This window comes from Dunckerocampus dactyliophorus, chromosome 19 (assembly GCF_027744805.1).
Source record: "Dunckerocampus dactyliophorus isolate RoL2022-P2 chromosome 19, RoL_Ddac_1.1, whole genome shotgun sequence".
NCBI classification, from domain to species: Eukaryota; Metazoa; Chordata; class Actinopteri; order Syngnathiformes; family Syngnathidae; genus Dunckerocampus; species Dunckerocampus dactyliophorus.
In genome coordinates, this window is record NC_072837.1 from 4,940,221 (window position 1) to 4,959,734 (window position 19,514).

The following is a 19,514-nucleotide window of genomic DNA, read 5'->3' on the forward strand; positions in this document are numbered from 1 at the left end:
TCCTATTATATGCAAAATAAATCTATTTTTATTGACATAAATGTAATACGGACGTATATAAATTAATTATTTTTTTATTAAGGCTGTCAAAAAATAGCGTGTTAATGGCGTTAACTAATTTATTTCGTTAACTACCTAAAATTTGTTTGCGTAATAAACGCATACGCACATGGCAAGTCACGGCTTTCTGTTATGACGACAGACGGCCGCACAGTGTAGCTCCCCACAGAGGCACACAGACTCTCTGACGCTCTTTTCAACTTTATTCTTACTTGAACACATCAAGAGCAGTGCAATTCCAACTCCTCATCGTCACTAAACAGACTGCAAGATGCATTCATGGACACTCGGAACATCACAACAAAGTCTTTATTATTCGTGGCATGTGTTGGCAGCTAAGTTCCACGCCGCAGGCATGATTGTCTTTGTGTTGGCACGCCTGCGCAGTGTGAAGGAAAGTGGGAGGACGACGCTACCCAAAACACTACACAGCATGCGGTGATCGCAGCACGCTGCAATAACACGAGCCACAGGTGATCAGCGTTGAAAGGCATTTATCAGCATATGCCGATAACGTGATCTTTCACGGAAATCGTCCGATACTGATTGGTGGCCGATCGACTGGCGCATCCCTAGTATTTATGATTAAAGTAAATAGATATCCTGATCGTGATTGACTTGGTAACAAATATTTTTTGCACATATTTTCATACTTTAGAGGTTGAAAAGGAACATATTTTAAGATATTAATAATAATGACAAATGCACGTACTCATGAGTTGTTTTGTTGCAGCAGCATGCGAAGTTCTGCATTCTGCTGTTCCAGACCCTCAATTTCAGGCATGCAATCAGAGATCTCCGTAAGGACAGCCCTGCAGGAGACAAGGAGGAGTTACTTGCCAATGGATGCTTGTGTGTGTGTGTGTGTGTGTGTGTGTGTGTGTGTGTGTGTGTGTGTGTTACCTACAAGTGCTTTTTCAGTATGATCTCAGCTGCATCCCACACTCTAAGTTTGTCCTCAGGGATGATGTTGGCCAGACTCTCCCAGTGGGCTTTATCTGCTGAGGAATCCCACATGTCGGCACTCCAGTAGCGAGGCTGCTCAGAGGTGGAGCTCCGTCTTCAAAAGCACCGCATAAAAATATTACAAACACCCTTGCAAACTATTTAAGAATGTTAACTTTTAAACCTGAAGCGGCGGTGATGCTTGAGGAAGTTCTTAAGAGCAGGCAGGATGTGGTTTGGCTGGATGAGGTCAAAGGTCTTATTAGATGAGGAGCTGGTGGCCCCTCCCTGCGTCTTGGCACTGGATTCAACTGATCCACGGCTAATATCCTGCAGACAGGAAGACAACATATTAATGATGGAATGGTGATCACTTTGTACATTGCAGCCTCACGTTATATGACTCCCTCTGCTGGTCATTCAGAAGGAAGGCAGCCAATTTGGGCATATCCTCCTTTTCTATGCCAAAAGCCTAAAATTGGGAACAAACTGCACGGTTAGGAATTTGAAAGACATTTCACCGTCCAACACTGCTGTGATACAGAAGTGGGCGTGAACCCACATAGAGAAGAGCATCCAGCTTCACAACATTCTGTTCCTCCTTGTCCAATGTAGACAGTAGCTGGACTTTGTCCTCCACAAGGAAGCCCTGTAACACAGAAACAATTATGTTTCATTTTATCATGATCATTTAGTAAGCTTTTGTACCGAAAAGCAAGGAAAACTGAGTATTTTGTTTGGTTACTTTTAAAAATATAATCTAGTAAAATGAATTGTCGATATGGTTTGTTCACTCCAGAGAAGCCCGGTGACTGTTTTTGATCATTATGTCATTATATGGAGTCATGCTGACAAAATAATAATAGATCTGGAAAGCCCTTGTGGTGCCCATTCATTTGAGGTATGACTCCATGTACTTTGTAGTAAACCGGTTTTTGATCCTGTTACTAGGCAGATTTGACGTAGTTGCTGCCACTGCTTAAAAACTGCAGAGAAATTTATTTTTTTGTATTTTCCTGTGAACTTTGGTTGCTAAAAATCTCTCAACTGAAATAACTACTATTTTGAATAGCAAGTGGGTTTGTGGTGATGTGTGAGTTCAACAAACAGACGAGAATGGCGACCTTTTCAACCCTTTTCAACCTGTCATCATATAAAGTCTTATTGACAAAATAAGCATAGATTTGGAAATCCCTCATTGTGGGCTTGAATTTGATATACGAGGCAGTGTGGTTTGCTGCGACCTGATTTTTGACCTTGTTTGATTGCGCCTTGGAAATAAAATAAAATAAAATAAAATAAAATAAAATAAAAGGATATTGTGTTGATTTGTGAATTGAATAAGTAGTGGAGAGTGGTGAACTTTTCAAGCAAAAACAAGACTTTTTTGTTATGAAACAAAATTATATTAATAATATACAGTACGTAGCTCACCAACTCGTCACACAGCAGCTCCATGAGTTCCTTCAGTGTCTCCACGGAGATCTTGTCCTTCTCTGATGCTGCATCCATCCCATCGGAGGTGACGTTCTGCTTTGTTGCCCCGTGTTCCATACTTACTTGTTTCTGAGGATGGACTGGATCCACAGAGGAGGCCCCGTGAGGTCTCTCCCAAGCTACACCCAGGTGGTGCTTCCATATCAGTGAGTCAATGAGGACGGCCTTCTCCGCCTGTTGCCTCACCTCCTTGTCAAGCATCCGCCATGTTTCCTCAAACTGCTTGGCGTCAGCCACTGCAAAGTGCCTGCATCAGTTTTAATAGGAATTGATTCAGTACTTTTTAAAATTGTTAACAAAAAACTTCCTCGCAGAGTTTATACTTTTCTTTTTAAATGATCGTGATGTCGTTCTGTTTTTGGTTAGTAAGGATAAGATATAATAAAGTAGTAAAAGAGGACTAGCAAGATGGACTCACATACGAACGACTCACTTGATTCTCATTTGCATGCGTTCATATTGCTCAATGCTGCGTTTGTAGTCGTCGGACAAACGCCTGCTCTGCTTTTCTGACTGTTTCTGCTGACGCGTATACTTGCTCCTCAGGTTTCTCAGCTCGGTCTGCAGACTAGGACGCAAAGACAGCGAGAGACCTGAGCTTAACGCTGCCGAAATGTGTGTGTATCAACATTTGCAGACATTTACCTGGTGATTCTGTTCCTCATGGGGGCCAAGCTGTACATCTCTCTGTCAGCCTTGCGTTTCATGTGGTTTATGTTACTGATCATGCTGTCGGCCAACATCTGCTGATGTTCCCTTTCCAGATACTAAAGAAGAAAAATATGGACTCAGTGGCGGACAACAGCTCTTTTATTTACTTGCTCTTCGGAATAAACGCTAGTTTTTTGGGGAGAAGTGCTCGTGTCTGTCAATTCACATACTGACATAATATCTGAAACAAAACACAAGGAACAACTACAAGTTTGTAAGCAAAGCTAGCTCCTGGAGAGATTTTAATTGATCGCACAACAGCAGCAGTTTTATCAGAACTGGATATGTCTACATTAAAGAAGATCAAAGAAAGCTAGAGTCATGCGTCTTAATGCAAATGATTTTTATACTTGTAGCTGACTTTAACGGGAGATACTCGCTTCCTGTCATGCTGCTACAACGTGTCCATTTTCTAATTTCTTCACACTCCACGAGGATGCATCATCATACCTGAAACTTTGCATCGCATTCCGCCCTCATGGCGTCGTACTTCTGTTCCGGATTCATCATCAGATTGTGAATTTTTGCTTCGTATTCCTCCACCGCCGCCCTCCTCTCCATCAGCCTCGCTTGCTGCATCGAAGCACAATCATTCAAAGTGCAGATGATGTATTCAAAAAATGAGCATTGTAAGTTGTTTTTTTTTCTTTCCAGTGCCGCTGACCTGTTTGTCCCACAGTTCCTTGACGCAGCGCTCCCATTCGGTCCGCTCTTTTGTCAGTAAGACGTCATGTTCCTGCTGGTACACGCTCTATAACAGGGCAACCATTAGTGACATACTGAACAATAACGCTTTTTTTAACTGACATTTCGCAGCTAAATTACTCATCTTCGCTTAGTTTGCACGCATTCCAACTACTGAAAACTGATGAGAATCTCTTTATACCTGCACGTTTCACTTTATTCAATACATGCTGTGATTCCTTTAGAATAAAATAAGGTAGGAATGATTAATGGAAAGCAAAATCCAATGAATTCACAGGCTGAAGGCAACTGATCGTGTGACAGAGTAGTGTGTATGGTCTCCATGTGCCTGTATGCATTCCCTACAACTCAGAACGAGGATGGATGGCCTCCTCTGATTGAAATATTTGAAGAAAGGACAATGTGTCTCAACTGCAGGATTACTTACTATTACAAAAAAAGAAAAAGAAAAAGGGGCAAACACGTTTTCATACCACTGTGTGTGTGCGTGTGTGTGTGTGTAAACAATATTTCCTCATTTATCACAGTGGATAGGTTCACAAAATAGCCCGCAATAAGCGAAATCTGCAAAGTAGCCAACTTCATTCTGAGTCTGAGTCTGAGTGTATAGTATTTGTTTTAAGGCATTAACATTTTATCACATGTCTCTCTTGTTTAAACACCCAAAGATGTTCAAACCTTCGTTTGAATTCGAATGATCAACCTACAGGTAGGACACAAGAAATGATTAAGTCACTCACGCCTCCTGTGACCGTGCCTCGTCGTCCTGGCACCATTGCGCTGTTCTGTAGCATTTTTGTATCCTTGTTAAAACATATTGCTGCAGTCCTTCCAACTCAAGACTCATTTACAAGATAGCACGCAAGCAAGCTAGGATGACACAGGAGGCACGCAGGGCAGCGCGAAGGAGATAGATTGACAATGGTCTACAGCCAATCAGGATGCAGAAAACAATGGGCGGTGCGGCCAGACGAGCGAGGGAAGAGAAACACTCAACTTCCCACATTGCAATTCTTCTTAAAGGGCCAGGCTCGGACTGTAACAACGTTCATAGCTGTAATAAAAAAAGAAGCACTAAAAAAATTTCACGAAACAGCGAATCGCAATAGAGCGAGGGAACACTGTGTGTGATATATATATACACATACACACTGTATTATTACTGTATTTTATTGTACATTGTAATTGTAACAAACTGTACATTTGAATGTTGTTCATATTATTTTAACAGCTTTGTAAGCCAAATCAGAGACTGAGAGTTGTTTGTTTATATATATTGTAGGAAATCTGACATCTCCTTACAACGGATGGAAAAGTGGTCCTACCTCAATGTGGGCTAGCTCCTCCCTGTAGGCCTGCGTCAGCGTACTGATGAGCTCCTCTGAGTGCTTCATCATCACATCCATCTCCTCCGCCTGCCTCCTCAAGTCCTTCACGTAGCGATCATCTCCACACTTCAACTCCTGCTCAGTCAAAAGATGATTAAGTGATTGAGCCTCACAGCTTCAATAAATCTATGCCTCTATCCAGTGGCGGAGCTATGTGGTGTCGGTGGCCACCCCACTGGCCATCTAGACATTTCAGGTATCAACTTACTGCCACCCCCATGTGGGTAATGGTCTCACCTTGGCCACCCCAATGCGCTATTTTTCAATCACCTGCTGCAGATCTTTTATGACTTTCTTCTTGTCCTCTATGAGCTCTGCACACAACAGCCGTTGCCAGGTCAAAGTTTCCTGCAGCTCCTGAGGGATCACAGTCTGCTCAGCCAGTGACCACCTGCTGGTGATCTCCTCAAACTTCTCCTGGCTGGACTTGGCTTTGTTCTGCAGCATCTCTGATCTGAATCAAGCAGGACGTACATGGTAGCATACAGGAAGTGGGCACGGGTATTGACTGTAATGCACTGTATGTTTCATCATCACCTGATCCTGCGAGCTTCCTCTAATTCTGCCCTTCTCATTGATTCTTTGGCGTCGGCTGCAGTTTGGATGTTGATCACTAATTCCAACAAATCTCTCTCCAGCTTGGAAATCCGCTGCACATGGGCGGGATGCGCATTAAAAATGCATTTGTAAAAGCCGCTGTTGTTGCTGTGATTCAATATACGGTATATTACATGCAGCATATGCGTTTAGGCAACCGGTAAAACGACAGAAAGTCAACTTGGAAGTGCGTTAGAGTAGCCAGTGTACAGCTTGTGTAGCAGTATAGATTTACTGTCAACACACTGCCATCATTGTGTAAATAGCTGACAACACACGTGAGTAGAACGCTAACTGGCACTCGTGTACAGCCAAGCACTGTGGTAGCGTCATGTACTGAGGCTGCATGAGTGCTGCCAGCCTTGGACACCTGCAGTTCATGAAAGGAAACATGAATTCCAACATGTGCTGCGACACAGTGAAGCCCAGCATGATCCCCTCCCAGGGCAGTTTTCCAACAAGATGATGCGCTCAAACAGGAAGTTAAGGGTGGTGATGGCGTGTCCCCTCCAGATCCCAAATGATTACCTGTGAGGCGCGAGGTGCCGAACGTACCTGATACTAGTTTCCAAGCTGTACATTGACTACTCTTTTCATGGTATTTTAACTTGAGACGATATAAAACAGTAGTTACTGAAATATGAGGAGTCTTCTTGTTCATTTTTGCAAATTCAATATGTCATGAAATCCCATGGAAACGCAGGCTCTATTCATACAACTTCTGCTCCTATTGATAATAATAATAATATCCAAAATATCACAAATTTCAACACAGTTAAAGAAATAAAAATAAAACCTATTACTACAAATAATAACTAATACAAATAATAATACACAAAATGTCACCCCAAAATTCCTAATTTGTAATCACAAAAAAATACAACTACTATTAATAATAAAATAAAATAAGAATTCTGATAAATTGTTAGTGCAAACAAACCCCTCCGTCTTGCTCTTCTCCTTGAGGCAGCCGTTCTTTGTTGACTTCGACAGAAGTGTCCTCCTGCTTGGACACACTGAATGTGTGAACAGTGACAGTTTATTAACGAGCTTATTTTATTGAATTTTCTTCATTGTACATACAAATCATGGGGTACCAATTAATTGGCTATTCAGAACTGTACATACTTAGAATAAATACAGTGAAGGACAAAGTATGTTCATGTCCCTGTTGCATTGAATGTACAATTTAATTATCCTTAAGTAGAAATAAAGTTTCTTGGTTTATTGAATTGAACAACAACGTTACCTGTTTTCTGCTTCTTTGCTTGCGGAAAAACCCAAGTGTCCACGCGCTTCCTGACTTGTTTCCATATTTGCAATGTGCTAAATTAAAGTTTCACACCGAATGACGAAGTCAAAAGGGGAGTCGCAGTATTTTGTCACCGCGTTGCGTGAGCGACCTGTTGCTATGACGACAATGCCAGCAGCCGTGCTACGGTCAGGGACCCACGGAAATGTAGCCTTCTAAAGAAAGTGGCTAGATAAGACATGTAACAAATGTTTTTCATGTTTTTTTTCCATATATGGTTTATTTATAGCACATTAGGGTTTGTTTGTTTTTTATATTTTACTTCTTCTATTCTTCTAAAATGTTATCAAGGTTATTTTCTATGCAATCATTTCCAGCGAAGAATAAATAAATAAATAATACACACGAAAAATATGGCAATAAACAAACAATACTGACAATATCGACATTCAATTTAAATACATAATAATCATGTCGCTATTTTCTGCATGCGTGTCTGCATCCCACAAGGATGCAATGCAAAAAAATACAGCTAAATTTCTAAACAAACAGACCTTCATTGTATTTTATAATAAATGATACTATTGTTGTTGTCACTACTTTATCCCTTGTAAATAAGGGCTGCAACAGGTTACTTTTAAGACAGTTCCAAACAATGTCTTTAGATGGCGCTCTTGCCTTGAAATAAAATGTATTCTATACGAACACTGATCAAAAACAGAAGCCCGCTTTTGGCATAGCCACATGGTAACTGTCTTGTCAAGATGATGGCACACACGCTCACAAAGGGGGTCAGATGTTCCTGCCCTGAAATAGTAGACCCCCCTTTCAGCCGCTCCTTGAACCTGAAGTGGCCTCCCGCGTCTGCCGCCTACGAGGGATGTTAAGTCAGGCCCAGCAAAAGTTTCTGACATACGATCCAGCATCTGTGATGTCACCAACAGCTGACTTGTCATAAGACCTTTGTGCAACAAGTGAGGGACCACTGAGGAGAAAGGCTCATTTTCTTACTGGAACACTAAGTGCTTTTTTTTTGTTTTTGCATTTATAGCTTGCTGAGATTACCAAGTGAATGACTGCCATTAGAGAGTGATTCCATAATCTATTATAATGCCATAATCTTGGGATTGACAGACTTTGACCCCCTCTTGCAGGTGTATAATACCCCCCATTCACTCTTGCATGGATGCATGTGTAAGTGTGCACGCTAATGCCTACCCCCGAGGGCATATGTTTACTTCTTAGTCAACAAAGAATCATATTCAGCTCTCAGGCGTGGAGAGCTCACCTCCAGCCAGTTCACTAACTGACAGTTCAAGGTGTTGCTGATGGTTGTGGGGGGGTTTAGGGGCTTGCATAACATCCAACTAACAGATTCTTAATATTGTCATAACTGAAGTGCACAGTGTGCGCAATTTTTAGCAGGATATTTATAGTACAGTGCTCAAGGTCAATGCAAAAATGTTAATAAACCTCAAATACGAATAGCTCGGAAAGTAAAAGTGAAGCCGAATCAGTGTGCACAAACAATTAGCAAGCACAATCAAAGTCCCCCAATTTGAAGATGTTTTTCATTTTCAGTGTGTCAGGTTTAGTGTGGCTTTATGCAATGTGAGATTTCAGCACGGGAGATTTTCATTTGTTTCCACAAAAGCTTGAAACTCAGCACATTTTTTTTTTTTTGCTTGACTTCCAATCCAGCACACTCACGAAGCAAGCAAGTTGTGTTCATTGATTACACATTAACTGTCAGCAGAATTATTATGTATTGTTGACATTAAATCGCTTTGTGAGTGGATTAGGCGGACAATTATTATGTGTGGCATTAAGCCATGATTACCTCTGGATTTGATCTTTTCTTGCAAAAAAAAAAAAAATCCAGTGGAAGTCAATCTACTGCCTGAACCAATGCAATCGTAACTGCTCATTTTCAATACTTGCATATGTTTACCGTATGTTTTTTCTTTTTATGTAATATGTTTTTGTATTTGGGATAAAACATAAACAAGTTGGACACATTATGTTTGGACAAATGTTACCGTTACAGTCACTAACAAGTGTGTAAACTTTGAAAACATTCAAATAAATGTTGAGACCTCCATGTTAAAACATTAATTTCTGTATGTTTTTAGGCATAAAATTCTATTTTTACATCTTTTTTTGATGTGAAATATAAATTTGACCTCTGCCACTGTTTCCCAAAGCCATGGTTGGGGTTCGATCCTTGACCCCGCTGTAATCAATCAACTTCATTCGTACATTTTAACATTCAGTCTGCATTTTTACTTTCCAACATTTTCAAATTCTGTTGTCTTTATTCTGGTAAAACAAATGGACAAATTAAATGGTGCCCCCTATGATGATGATGATCAGTGGAGGACGGCCACATTATTAGGTACACCTGCACTACGTAAGAATGCATCCTTCCCCACATCACACAGACAGGTGTTTGCAATGTTTTGGTTGCCACAGATGTAGTTTACCGCCACCAGTGTGTGACTGAGGAGTGAATGAATAATGGGGTCACTTTTGAAGCGCACTGGGTTCCTTGAAAAGCACTATATACAATCTACGTAATCCATTATTATTAACACATCTAAAACAGTCAATCAAATTGAGCAGTATCAGCTTCGTGAAGGCAGAACGATTGTATTGGTTGTCATTACAGTAGATTGTGCAGGTGTACCTAAAGAAGTGGCCGGTGGCTGCACAACATGGGCGCTCGTGGGCGTGTGTTGTTTGACTTTCAGGCCCGCTTAAGGACCTGAGGGGAGATTAGTGGGAATATAAACTGTCATTCTTGAGCCACACACACAGCCCCGTAAGTAACACACCGTGTTTTCACGCTCCACGCTGGCCGCTAAGGGGCTCATATGACTCGGCGTGTGCGTAATGCTCTTAGCTGATGGGCCGCTGTGGCTACGCTCCATAAGACCAAGAAGCCAAAAAGGAGTTTAACGGCCAAGTATCTTTATCCCACTGTTAGCGATTAGCTGCTAATGATGGAGGAAAAGTCCTGATGCAAGAAATTGGAGGGCAACCACGTTTAATCACCTGGAACAAGGGTCACTGCTGTGTGGAGGAAGAGCGGCCTTAAACACCCTGTACCTTGGCCTTTGAGGTTGATATCATTCATATGCAACATAGTTTAGCTCGTCTATATTCTATAGTCATGCATCTACTGTATCAATCTAATACAGGGGTTTTTCAGGGGAGGCGCAGCAGCTTGAGGAAAAGAAAACCTAATTTTCAAACCTGCTGAGCTAACTTCAGTTACGTCAAAGGCAAAATTAATAGAATTTTAGTTGCAATGGTGAGAGCGTAAACTTCACCAAATATTAGCAGTGTCTTGAGATCTCGCGAGTATGAGAGGCTTATTTTTTTCACTGGAGTTGAACAGCTGCCATCACAATGTCCAAGCAGAAGCTGTAGTAATTCAACATTTGATCAAAATTACTTAAGATTTGTCAGATCAAAACACACAGATGTTCGGACTTGTCTGCACCCTTAATCACAGAGCCATTCTATTTACAATCGTCGTTATAGCGCCAATTTTACAAGCACCAGCAGTCACCGGTTCAGCTTGATAACACACCTCATACATTGAAGAGATTCATGTTGACAATTCAGCAACATGGTTACTATATTTAGATACGAGAAGTGCGCAGGAAAAGTGAAAGACAGAAAGTGTTTCTTGTGTCATTTATTCTGTGATGAAACACAAGCGGTCAACAAAGATGAACAAGCCGCAGCGCAGTCGAACAGGAGTGGAGCTGCACCTCCGATTGTGCACAAGTGGTATGTATTGAGTATGGGACGGCCCAAGTGTGTTATATTCTCTGAGGAGGGTCTGGTATAACACATATAATCTACCATGGTTTGATACAACCAAGGTCGAGAGACCCATCTCTCAAACAATCTTGCTCCACTTTTGTTGCATATCAGGGTTTGGATGGCCACGCAGACGTGAACACATCTTAAAACCTATTTTAAATGTTGGCGCATCCATGGCCAGATGCTTTTAAAAAACAATGGTTTTCTACACTAATCACTGAAGAAATGGAAACATTTAAAACCCCCAAGAGGTGATGAGACATTAGTGACTATTTGTTTTGCTTTGTCATGTTCATCAATTCGCCACTCATAAAGCTAATGTGTAGCTATCAGGTCATGTAAATGAATTACCAGGAAGCAAACATCCATTAGAAAAAATAAACAGGCACAAATCACATAAAAAATTAATGCATTCATTAAAGACTGATTTTAGGAGGCAGGTAACATCTTAGTGCATTACTGACTGCTCTCATGACTTATGTCTTCGGGTGTTTTTTTTTGTTTTTTTTTTAAACATAACAAAACACACCCAGTGATGTGCACCCTCTTCACGCAGCAGACACATGTCACCGCTAATGGACATCAAGTACTTCCTCTTTCTGTGGCTCTCTTCTGAACATGCATTACAGACATAAAACCCATTTCTCGATCCATAACTAGAGCACATACTCTCATTCAATCATGTGCACATGCACACACCGAGGGGTAGGATCTTTGTGCACCGACATGTGTAACTATGTAATTAATAGTCACATACGAGGAAGCAACCAACCTCTTACAAATCAAGATTAAATAACGGCTTATTAAATTGCTCAATATGAGTTTAATCTTGAACTAGAATGGTACTCACTGCAGACCTCCACCAAGGCAAAAAAAAGTAAGAGCAACCTCCTGTATATTACGTCTACTTTCATTTACATGAAATCACAATCTCTGTGTAAAATGTGTGTTTTGATTATGCAATAACACGCGGGATTGCACTAACAAAGATAAAGAAAAAATAATAATGAAATGGTAATGTCTGGTTACAACAGCAATAAAAAGGTCTTTGGCAAAGATAACTTAAGTTCAAGATAAATTTACAGTGTGTGCTTGTTGAACAATATCGATATGAAGGGAAAAAATGTGTGCGCATTGAAAATACCAGGGAATTCAACTTTAAAGTTCATGTGCGTCCTTTAAATAATAGGTAAAGGCAGCCTGTAAACAACCGGCTGTGAAGAGAGCCAAACCTCCGAAATGTACAAAATGACGAATTTTCACCCCGTTGGCTTCAATCAGCTCTGCTTGTCCTGGATGTTCATCAAACTGGAGGCGTAGGACTTCGCCCTCTTGGCTGCCAATGGAGACAGAGAATTGACATCACATGTATCATTATCTTCCTGTATGGTACTGTATGCTGCATATTCATTGCACAGCTGTAAGTCAAATGTGTGATTTTGTGGTCTTATTTTGTGTAATTTTGGTATTTAAGTTTAATTTATAAGGTTATTTGTGCAAATATAGCTAATAAGAGTTTAATTTAAGAGCTGATATCTAGCAACTTCCATGGTTTTCTTGATAATAACCATAATCACTTAAGTTCTTACATGAATAGCTACAGCATTGTACTGCTAAAAAATGTAACTCTTATGAGCTATTTTTGTTGTCATTGCTTTATTTGTCCTAACAAAGGTACCTTTAGTTGTATCAGGCATTAAAATGAAGAAGAAACTGAAGAAACAAGGGTGGTCTCATCATTTTTTCCATGACTGTATGCATGCAGTTTTGTTCTTCCTCATTTTCTTGACAAAATACCTTCATAAATTCCTCTAAAATGCACTTTGGATATGGAATTATGTGTATTCATGTTTCAAAAGACAACATTGGCCATTTAAAAAAAAACATTTCCTTAGTTTGTCTTCAATAAATGTATGAATAAATTATAAATACTAAATAAAAAAAATATATATTTTAAATGACTTAAAAGTGTAAAAAAAAATAGATAAAAATAAATAAAAATAAAAATGGCTTAAAATTATTATTTTTTTAAATACATAACAAAGAAAATGACAGAAAATAACAGATTGCCTCGTGTGAGCGCATCCTAATATGGAAGTGGGTAAATGTTAGAGTGCAATTGGTCCTACCTATTTTTTGTACTCGGAATATGACCAAAATGTTCTCTAAAGCAGGGCTGTCCAAACTTTTTCCACTAAGTGCCGCACATGGAAACATAAAAGGATGCTTACATATGAGTTTACATGTATTTAAAGACAAAACTTTGTATTACATGTGACAAAGTGTATTATTAACACGTATTATTAAACCTTTTTGCTCCTTTTCCCCATTGCTGCTGTTGTTTTTTTTTTTTGGTTAATTTAATATCTACAATGTGCCACGGCCATGGGCTGTAGTTTGGACACCCCTTCTCTAAAGTCATATAAAATGATACAAGACATCCCGTGAGACCACCGAGTATCATTCCAGAACAGCGTCTAGCTTTCTTTGGCTGTTTTATTACCAAAAGAATATGAGGTTTAAAGAGAATGAGATTGTATAGTAGGCAGTACGACGTGCGTTCTTCAAAATGTTTGACTTCTTTTTACACTTCTAGGGTCAAATGTGACTCACATTAGTATTACCGCATTCATCATTAAAGTATAGAACAGTTTTGTTGTCACATTTTGCTTTTAACAGGAGTTAACTTCTTTTTACACTTTTATGACTGTTAAGAATGTTGAAATGTTACTTAAAACACTGCTTATGCAGTTGATAAAGGTTTGGAACAGACTGTTTCTATTGTAAAATACGACCAAATTGGCTGCCTCCCAGAGCGAATTGCGTCCAACCTTAAATGTGCGGCTGGAGGAGAGTGTTGTTACAAACACACAAAATGTGAACACTTGACCAAAAACTGTACCCTCTTATCCTTAGACATCTCTCCTTTTATGATTTTGCAGAGGTCAGCCTTCACCACCCATCCTCCTCCTCCAACTCCTCCTCCATCCCAAGGCAAAACTCCACTATCACAGTCAGTCAAAGTACACCGCTCCCCCCTTCTCCTTACAGGCCCACAAAGAGCCCTCAAAACCCTGTCAAAATATCTGGATGTGACAATGGGAGAATTAAGCTGGTTACTCACGGTGTATGAGCTTGCGTTTCTTTTGTTCTGAGTGAAGGAAGCTGCTCAAGTAGAAGATGATGGGCAGAAAGAGCATGAAGCTGGACACGGCGATGACAGGCACCGTCTCCTCCCGGGGGAAGGAACAATTGAAATTCTTACTCCACAGTCTGCGGGTCATGTTCATCTGAGAAGGACGCAAAGTTCCAACATAAGCTTTCAGCTCAAATGATCACAATTATGGCACAATATTGCTATTAAGTCGACCCATCTCTGGTTTCTTCTATCGAAAAGCCATCATTTGTTGTTTTCTGCGTTTATTGACGATTCAGACTGCACAGCAGAGCCTACACATATCAGAGTGACTATAAACTGATGCTGTTGTCAGCTTCAACGCCGCTCAAAAGTACAACAAAAAACAAAAATGAGGTACAACTTCAGAAAGTGTTAATCACATTCAAATCCAAAAGCTAAAAAACAAAACACCTTTGTGCAGTTGATCGTGTGACCTGTCACAACTTTCTATAGTTATGTATGCCACAAATACAGTCAGGGAAGTCAATAGGGAAAGTCAACAGTCAATACACAGTCAATACAGGGAAAAAAAACCTTGGTTACCTCAAATAAACTGGATTAATACGAAGCACTTCCGTTCTTTTGCTACATCAATAAAACAGATTAAGCTGCATTGTGTAAACAAATGAATGAATGATACAATTTGGTGAACTCACAAGAATACAGACCAAACATAATCAATGTTTTACTACAACCTCTGGCACACACGTACCCCGTCCTCAATGTCGATACACAAAGTCTTGTTCTTCTCCATGCCGCTGTATAGCTCATTGAGGCTCTTGTAGGCGCTCTTACAGTTTGTGCACAGTTCTGTGTGGTTCCCCTGTGAAGACATGGGACGTAAAGGTCCACACATTCAGCATGTGGAAGGAATATGTGAAAGGGATACAAACCATTGGTGACATACCTGTTGGTATCTCTCAAAGCAGCTGAGAGTTTGGTTGAGGGTGGACAAGAAGTATAGCGAGTCGTCAGTGAGGCTCTGGAATCCATCCACGATACAGTCTACAAGGAAGAATCACCAGTTTGAGTGAGTAGTTGCATCATCTTGCACAAAAAAAGCACTGTAAATTCCGGACTATTGAGCACACCTGAATATAAGCCGCACCCACCAAATTCAAAAAGAAAAAAAAAGTTGTACATATGTTGGCCTCACTTGTCTATAAGCCGCAGGTGTCCACGTTGTAACATAGGATATTTGCACAAAAAGACACAGTATAAAGCTCACCATCCTACATACAGTCGATGTCATTCCTTAGCTCCGATGATGCTCTTTTTTCCCCCCCATCAGAGTTCAACAGCTGCCGCGGTCCATGTAGTTCAAGCAGAAGCTGTAGTAATTCTACATTTGATCAAACTTACTTAAGATTTGTCAGATCAAAACACGATCACTGCATAAGACTTCAAAACGTGTTATTAGCATCCGCTTGACGACTCCAATTCACTACTTCCTGAAGCTGCACTCTGAGCATCATGGGAAGTGTAATCCTTTTAGCCATAAATTAGGTGCATGTTGTGCTCAGACCTCAGTTCAGCGACCACCAAGGCTTAAGCACATGTTTTGCTCATTCTTTGCTTTATTCAAAAAGGAGAAGAAAAAATATGAAAGATACTAAGGAATTAGTCAGAATTCAGTTGTTGTCTTGTTATTTTTATGTTTTATTATCTACAGTGGTTATCGTTCTTCTATACTCAAAACTTATTTTTGCCCTTGCGTGACAGTTTATAATGAAAGCATTGTCTGTATTTAATAAATGCTTATGATGGCAACAGTTTGACCCTGGAACAGATTACTTCTATACATGTTAGTGCCTATGAGGAAAATGGGTTTGAAATCTGAAGGAGGTTGACTAGAATATATTGTGAGTGACTCTTTATTTGTCTCACAGTGGAGAATTTCACCCTAACCTTCCACGGTTTTACGGTATCTACTAGTACAAATGTGACTTTTCCTTGAACAGAACAACTGCTGATGCTAACAAAATGTAATTCAAATGGAAATGTCCAGCTCAGAAGCATCCACATTTGTATAAACGGCCATTGCATCATCTCCTGTTCATGACTGAACCTCAGATGACAGGACAATGTAGAAAGAGACACAAGTTGTCAGATTAGCAGCAACTGTGACTTCAGAGAGAGTCATGTGGCTGTTCAACACTGAATGGAACCTACTGTTCGTATAAAACTACAGTATTTCCATCCAGGGCTGGATGCAGATAAGTGGGAGGATGCCATGTGCACTTTGGTTTGGTTTGGTTTGGTTTGGTTTAGTTTATTTGAACATGAAGGTTACAATGGAATACATCTCGTGAATCATTTTTTGACAGTTCCACATGTCCAAAAGGACTTTGATATTCTTCACCATTTTGTTTATAATTAAAAAAAGGCAATCAAATCAACTGAAAGTAGTTGAGGACATGGCAAACAGTATTTTCAGGAAGAGTTTTTTTTAACATCCCTGATGTAAAATAACCGTGGGGTGTTTAAATGCACTTACTGTCGCAGTCTGATTTGATCCACAGGTCCTTCAGGTTGTTGAAGAGCAGATAAACCACCATCAGTCGATCTCCTCGAAGGAGGCTGTCTCTGCAGCTCTCATTGCCAGAACCCAACTAAGAACAAAACACGCACTTAGCCATGCTTACTGCAATTCGGGCAACACAAAAGTGGGGTTAGGAATATAAATTGATGTACTACTGTCCTTAAATAAGCCACAAGGAGGAAGTAAACATCATGACATACGGCTGGTGAGTCATGTGACTCTTGAGTTGCTGTTTCAGTACCTCAGAAGAGATGTTCGTGTAGGTTGTCACCAGGCTGCCATAGCTGCCGAAACAGTTCTGACACACTTTAACCGGCCGTGCAGACGGAACCAGGCAGTTGACATAGGCGACATACCGCTCACCAAAAATGCGAAGAAGCTCGCTGCAGTAGTCGCTGATCTCCAAGTCGCCTGGGAAAGTAGACAACAGACGGAGCGAGGCTGCAGAGTCCACCCCCGCAGTCTTGAAAACAGGCGAATTGACCACAGCCGAGGTGGAAAGTGTGACGTTAGCTTCTTCGCTTGATGCGGCAGCGTAAATATAGATCAACAACACCACTAAAAGTGTGTTTTGTTGATAAAGAGGCATGTTTGACAGCTCGCTGCGTTCGTTTCAATTAGTTCCCATCAGAGAACCCATGACTTCCGGGTTTGGGCTGAGTTGGATCATGTGATTGCTCATAGTCTCGCGAGACCTCAGCAGATCTCAGGCATCAGACAACTGCATTAAAAGTACAATACTGGTTTATTTACATGGTTTGAGAACATAAATTTGTACAATACTTTAATAATTATATAATGTATATGATATATATATATATATATATACAAGTATTTTATATTATATATGATTTTATATTTATTTTATCACTATTGTTGCAATTGAACAGTTGTTGCTAACCATATATCAACAATAGTTATCCATCCATCCATTTTAAATGCCTTTTATCCTCATTAGGGTCGCGGGGGTATGCTGGAGCCTATCCCAGTTGACTTCTGACACTCTGGACTGGTCGCCAGCCAATCGCAGGGCACATATAGACAAATAACATTAACAATGGTTAGACCCTGAATATTAATTTAAAAGCATTTTAATGCTAATGTTAATGTTTTAAAACACAGCTTTCAAAGTGCATGTATGCTATGTAATTTTTCATTATTACTATTACTTTTTGCAAACTCCAGGTAAAATAAATAGCTTTTGTGTATTATTGATCATAATCTATCTAGCTATCTAGCTAGCTCGCTGTTTGTCGCATCCTCCACCATTGCTGCAAATAATCAGACTCAGCTTCAACGTTCTGGGCCCCCTTCCTGATTGTGATAATTGTCATAAAGCCCTCGAATCAAGCCACTGCAGTCAATGGCCATTAATGTGAAATTAGTGGCTTTTGATAAGTTGCAGGCCGCATCAATTCTGCAGTCATCAGCGACTAATGAAAATAAGGGGGAGAGGATGCACGCGGCATCATCTGCCTATTCTAATGGCCGTGCACCACTCGAGTGGTAAATATGGAGTTGAGCCCCCTTAATGTTGCTCTCACTGCACACGACACCGACAGCTCATTAACTCTTCCCTCCACCAACTAATTGTTCAGACTTTGCCTCATTCCTTTAGCATTTTCTAGCGAGGCTCAGTACAAAACAACCGCAGCCCTCTGTTGTTCTTTGTAAGCAGCTGTGGAAGTCCCTTCGGAAGCATGCACTAAAAATGACAGCCGTGATAACCATTATTATCACATGCATCATTAAAGTAGTAACTTGAGCATTACTATGACATATAAGGCAGTGGTAGGGTAGGTTTCATCCTGATTACAGTATTATTTGCCTCTCTTCCTCTACTGGTCTAATCAGGGGAGCACCAAGTAAAATCGGCATATCATTATTTGAGATGACCGTTATTGTCAGATGGTGGTGGGGAAAAAAATGCATTCATTAGCATGCGCTAGATGAGAAAGAGGACAAAAATCATCAATTAGACTGATAAAATGGATGATGATGACGATGAGAGCTCTTGCGGAACTATACATAGGGAGGTTTGAACTTTCTTTTGATTTTATGCACGTGTAAAAGCGCCGGGAAAGATGACCTGCACTTAGAAACCAAGGTATTTTACAGAAAAAGTACATTAAGTACATTATAGTGCGGAAAACGGCCGCTAGAATGAATGGAAACAGCGTCCAATAGTGTAAGGAAATTATACAAACCTCAATTTTACGTTTAAACTGGACTATTTTCAAGCCATTTAAGCATCAGTGTACATCTGCAAGTCCATTTGTGCATACCTCCAGACGTATGCCACAACACGGCCGACATGCACTAAAATTCTACTACTTAAAATGTAGGAAGAGGCAGTTTTCATAAGAATTTAATTAATTTTCTAATGCAGTGAGATAAAAGAAGTAATTGTAGCAAGTCATCTTTGCAGAATTGTTGTAATTCGGTCACATTGGAGGGTTTCCCAGCATGAGGCGCCTTTTTAAGGTCATGCCACAGCATCTCAATAGGATTCAGGTCAGGACTTTGACTAGGCCACTCCAAAGTCTTCATTTTGTTTTTCTTCAGCCATTCAGAGGTGGACTTGCTGGTGTGTTTTGGATCATTGCCCGGCTGCAGAACCCAAGCTGGTTTCAGCTTGAGGTCTCGAACAGATGGCTGGACATTCTCCTTCAGGATTTTTTGCAGACAGCAGAATTCATGGTTCCATTTAATCACAGCAAGTTTTCCAGGTCCTGAAGCAGCAAAACAGTAGTAAGCAGTAAAATATGCTGCCACCACCATATTTTACTGTTGGTATGATGTTCT

At 40.3% G+C, this 19,514-nt stretch overlaps 2 protein-coding genes across 4 annotated transcripts; both read right to left on the reverse strand.

The window, feature by feature from the left end:
- Positions 1–297: 297 nt before the first annotated feature.
- drc1 (dynein regulatory complex subunit 1 homolog (Chlamydomonas)) lies at positions 298–7,285 on the reverse strand. Of its 2 annotated transcripts, XM_054762019.1 has the most exons (16): positions 7,153–7,285; positions 6,844–6,919; positions 5,844–5,956; positions 5,577–5,760; positions 5,244–5,381; positions 3,878–3,964; positions 3,664–3,786; positions 3,148–3,269; positions 2,936–3,070; positions 2,440–2,749; positions 1,568–1,654; positions 1,400–1,477; positions 1,190–1,335; positions 968–1,120; positions 773–872; positions 298–512 (listed from the first exon to the last, which is right to left on the reverse strand). In XM_054762019.1, exons 1-15 carry the CDS (start codon positions 7,215–7,217, stop codon positions 773–775), a joined length of 1,917 nt encoding a protein of 638 aa, XP_054617994.1. In that variant the 5' UTR covers positions 7,218–7,285; the 3' UTR covers positions 298–512. The 2 variants fall into 2 exon arrangements, with proteins under 2 accessions (XP_054617994.1, XP_054617993.1); XM_054762018.1 differs by having other exon boundaries at positions 298–872.
- A 2,360-nt stretch (positions 7,286–9,645) lies between these two features.
- ostm1 (osteoclastogenesis associated transmembrane protein 1) lies at positions 9,646–17,370 on the reverse strand. Of its 2 annotated transcripts, XM_054761748.1 has the most exons (7): positions 17,073–17,207; positions 16,951–16,993; positions 16,665–16,779; positions 15,075–15,172; positions 14,880–14,990; positions 14,114–14,279; positions 9,646–12,325 (listed from the first exon to the last, which is right to left on the reverse strand). In XM_054761748.1, the coding sequence occupies exons 3-7, from the start codon at positions 16,723–16,725 to the stop codon at positions 12,267–12,269; spliced, it is 495 nt and encodes a 164-aa protein (XP_054617723.1). In that variant the 5' UTR covers positions 16,726–16,779; positions 16,951–16,993; positions 17,073–17,207; the 3' UTR covers positions 9,646–12,266. The 2 variants fall into 2 exon arrangements, with proteins under 2 accessions (XP_054617723.1, XP_054617722.1); XM_054761747.1 differs by having other exon boundaries at positions 9,650–12,325; positions 16,951–17,370.
- Between the last annotated feature and the right edge of the window lie 2,144 nt (positions 17,371–19,514).

Bases quoted from the DNA above. Each gene is read 5' to 3' on its own strand.
- drc1 (XM_054762019.1), bottom strand. From the start codon at position 7,217: ATGGAAACAAGTCAGGAAGCGCGTGGACACTTGGGTTTTTCCGCAAGC. The intron at 3,270-3,663 runs GTATGATGATGC...TTTCTTCTTTAG, and splicing joins AATGCGATGCAAAGTTTCAG to TATCTGGAAAGGGAACATCA. The intron at 1,478-1,567 runs GTGGGTTCACGC...TCCCAATTTTAG, and splicing joins AGCTGGATGCTCTTCTCTAT to GCTTTTGGCATAGAAAAGGA.
- ostm1 (XM_054761747.1), bottom strand. From the start codon at position 17,298: ATGCCTCTTTATCAACAAAACACACTTTTAGTGGTGTTGTTGATCTAT. The intron at 15,173-16,664 runs GTAAGTGCATTT...TCTTCCTTGTAG, and splicing joins GATCAAATCAGACTGCGACA to ACTGTATCGTGGATGGATTC. The intron at 12,326-14,113 runs GTGAGTAACCAG...CTCCATTGGCAG, and splicing joins GAAACGCAAGCTCATACACC to CCAAGAGGGCGAAGTCCTAC.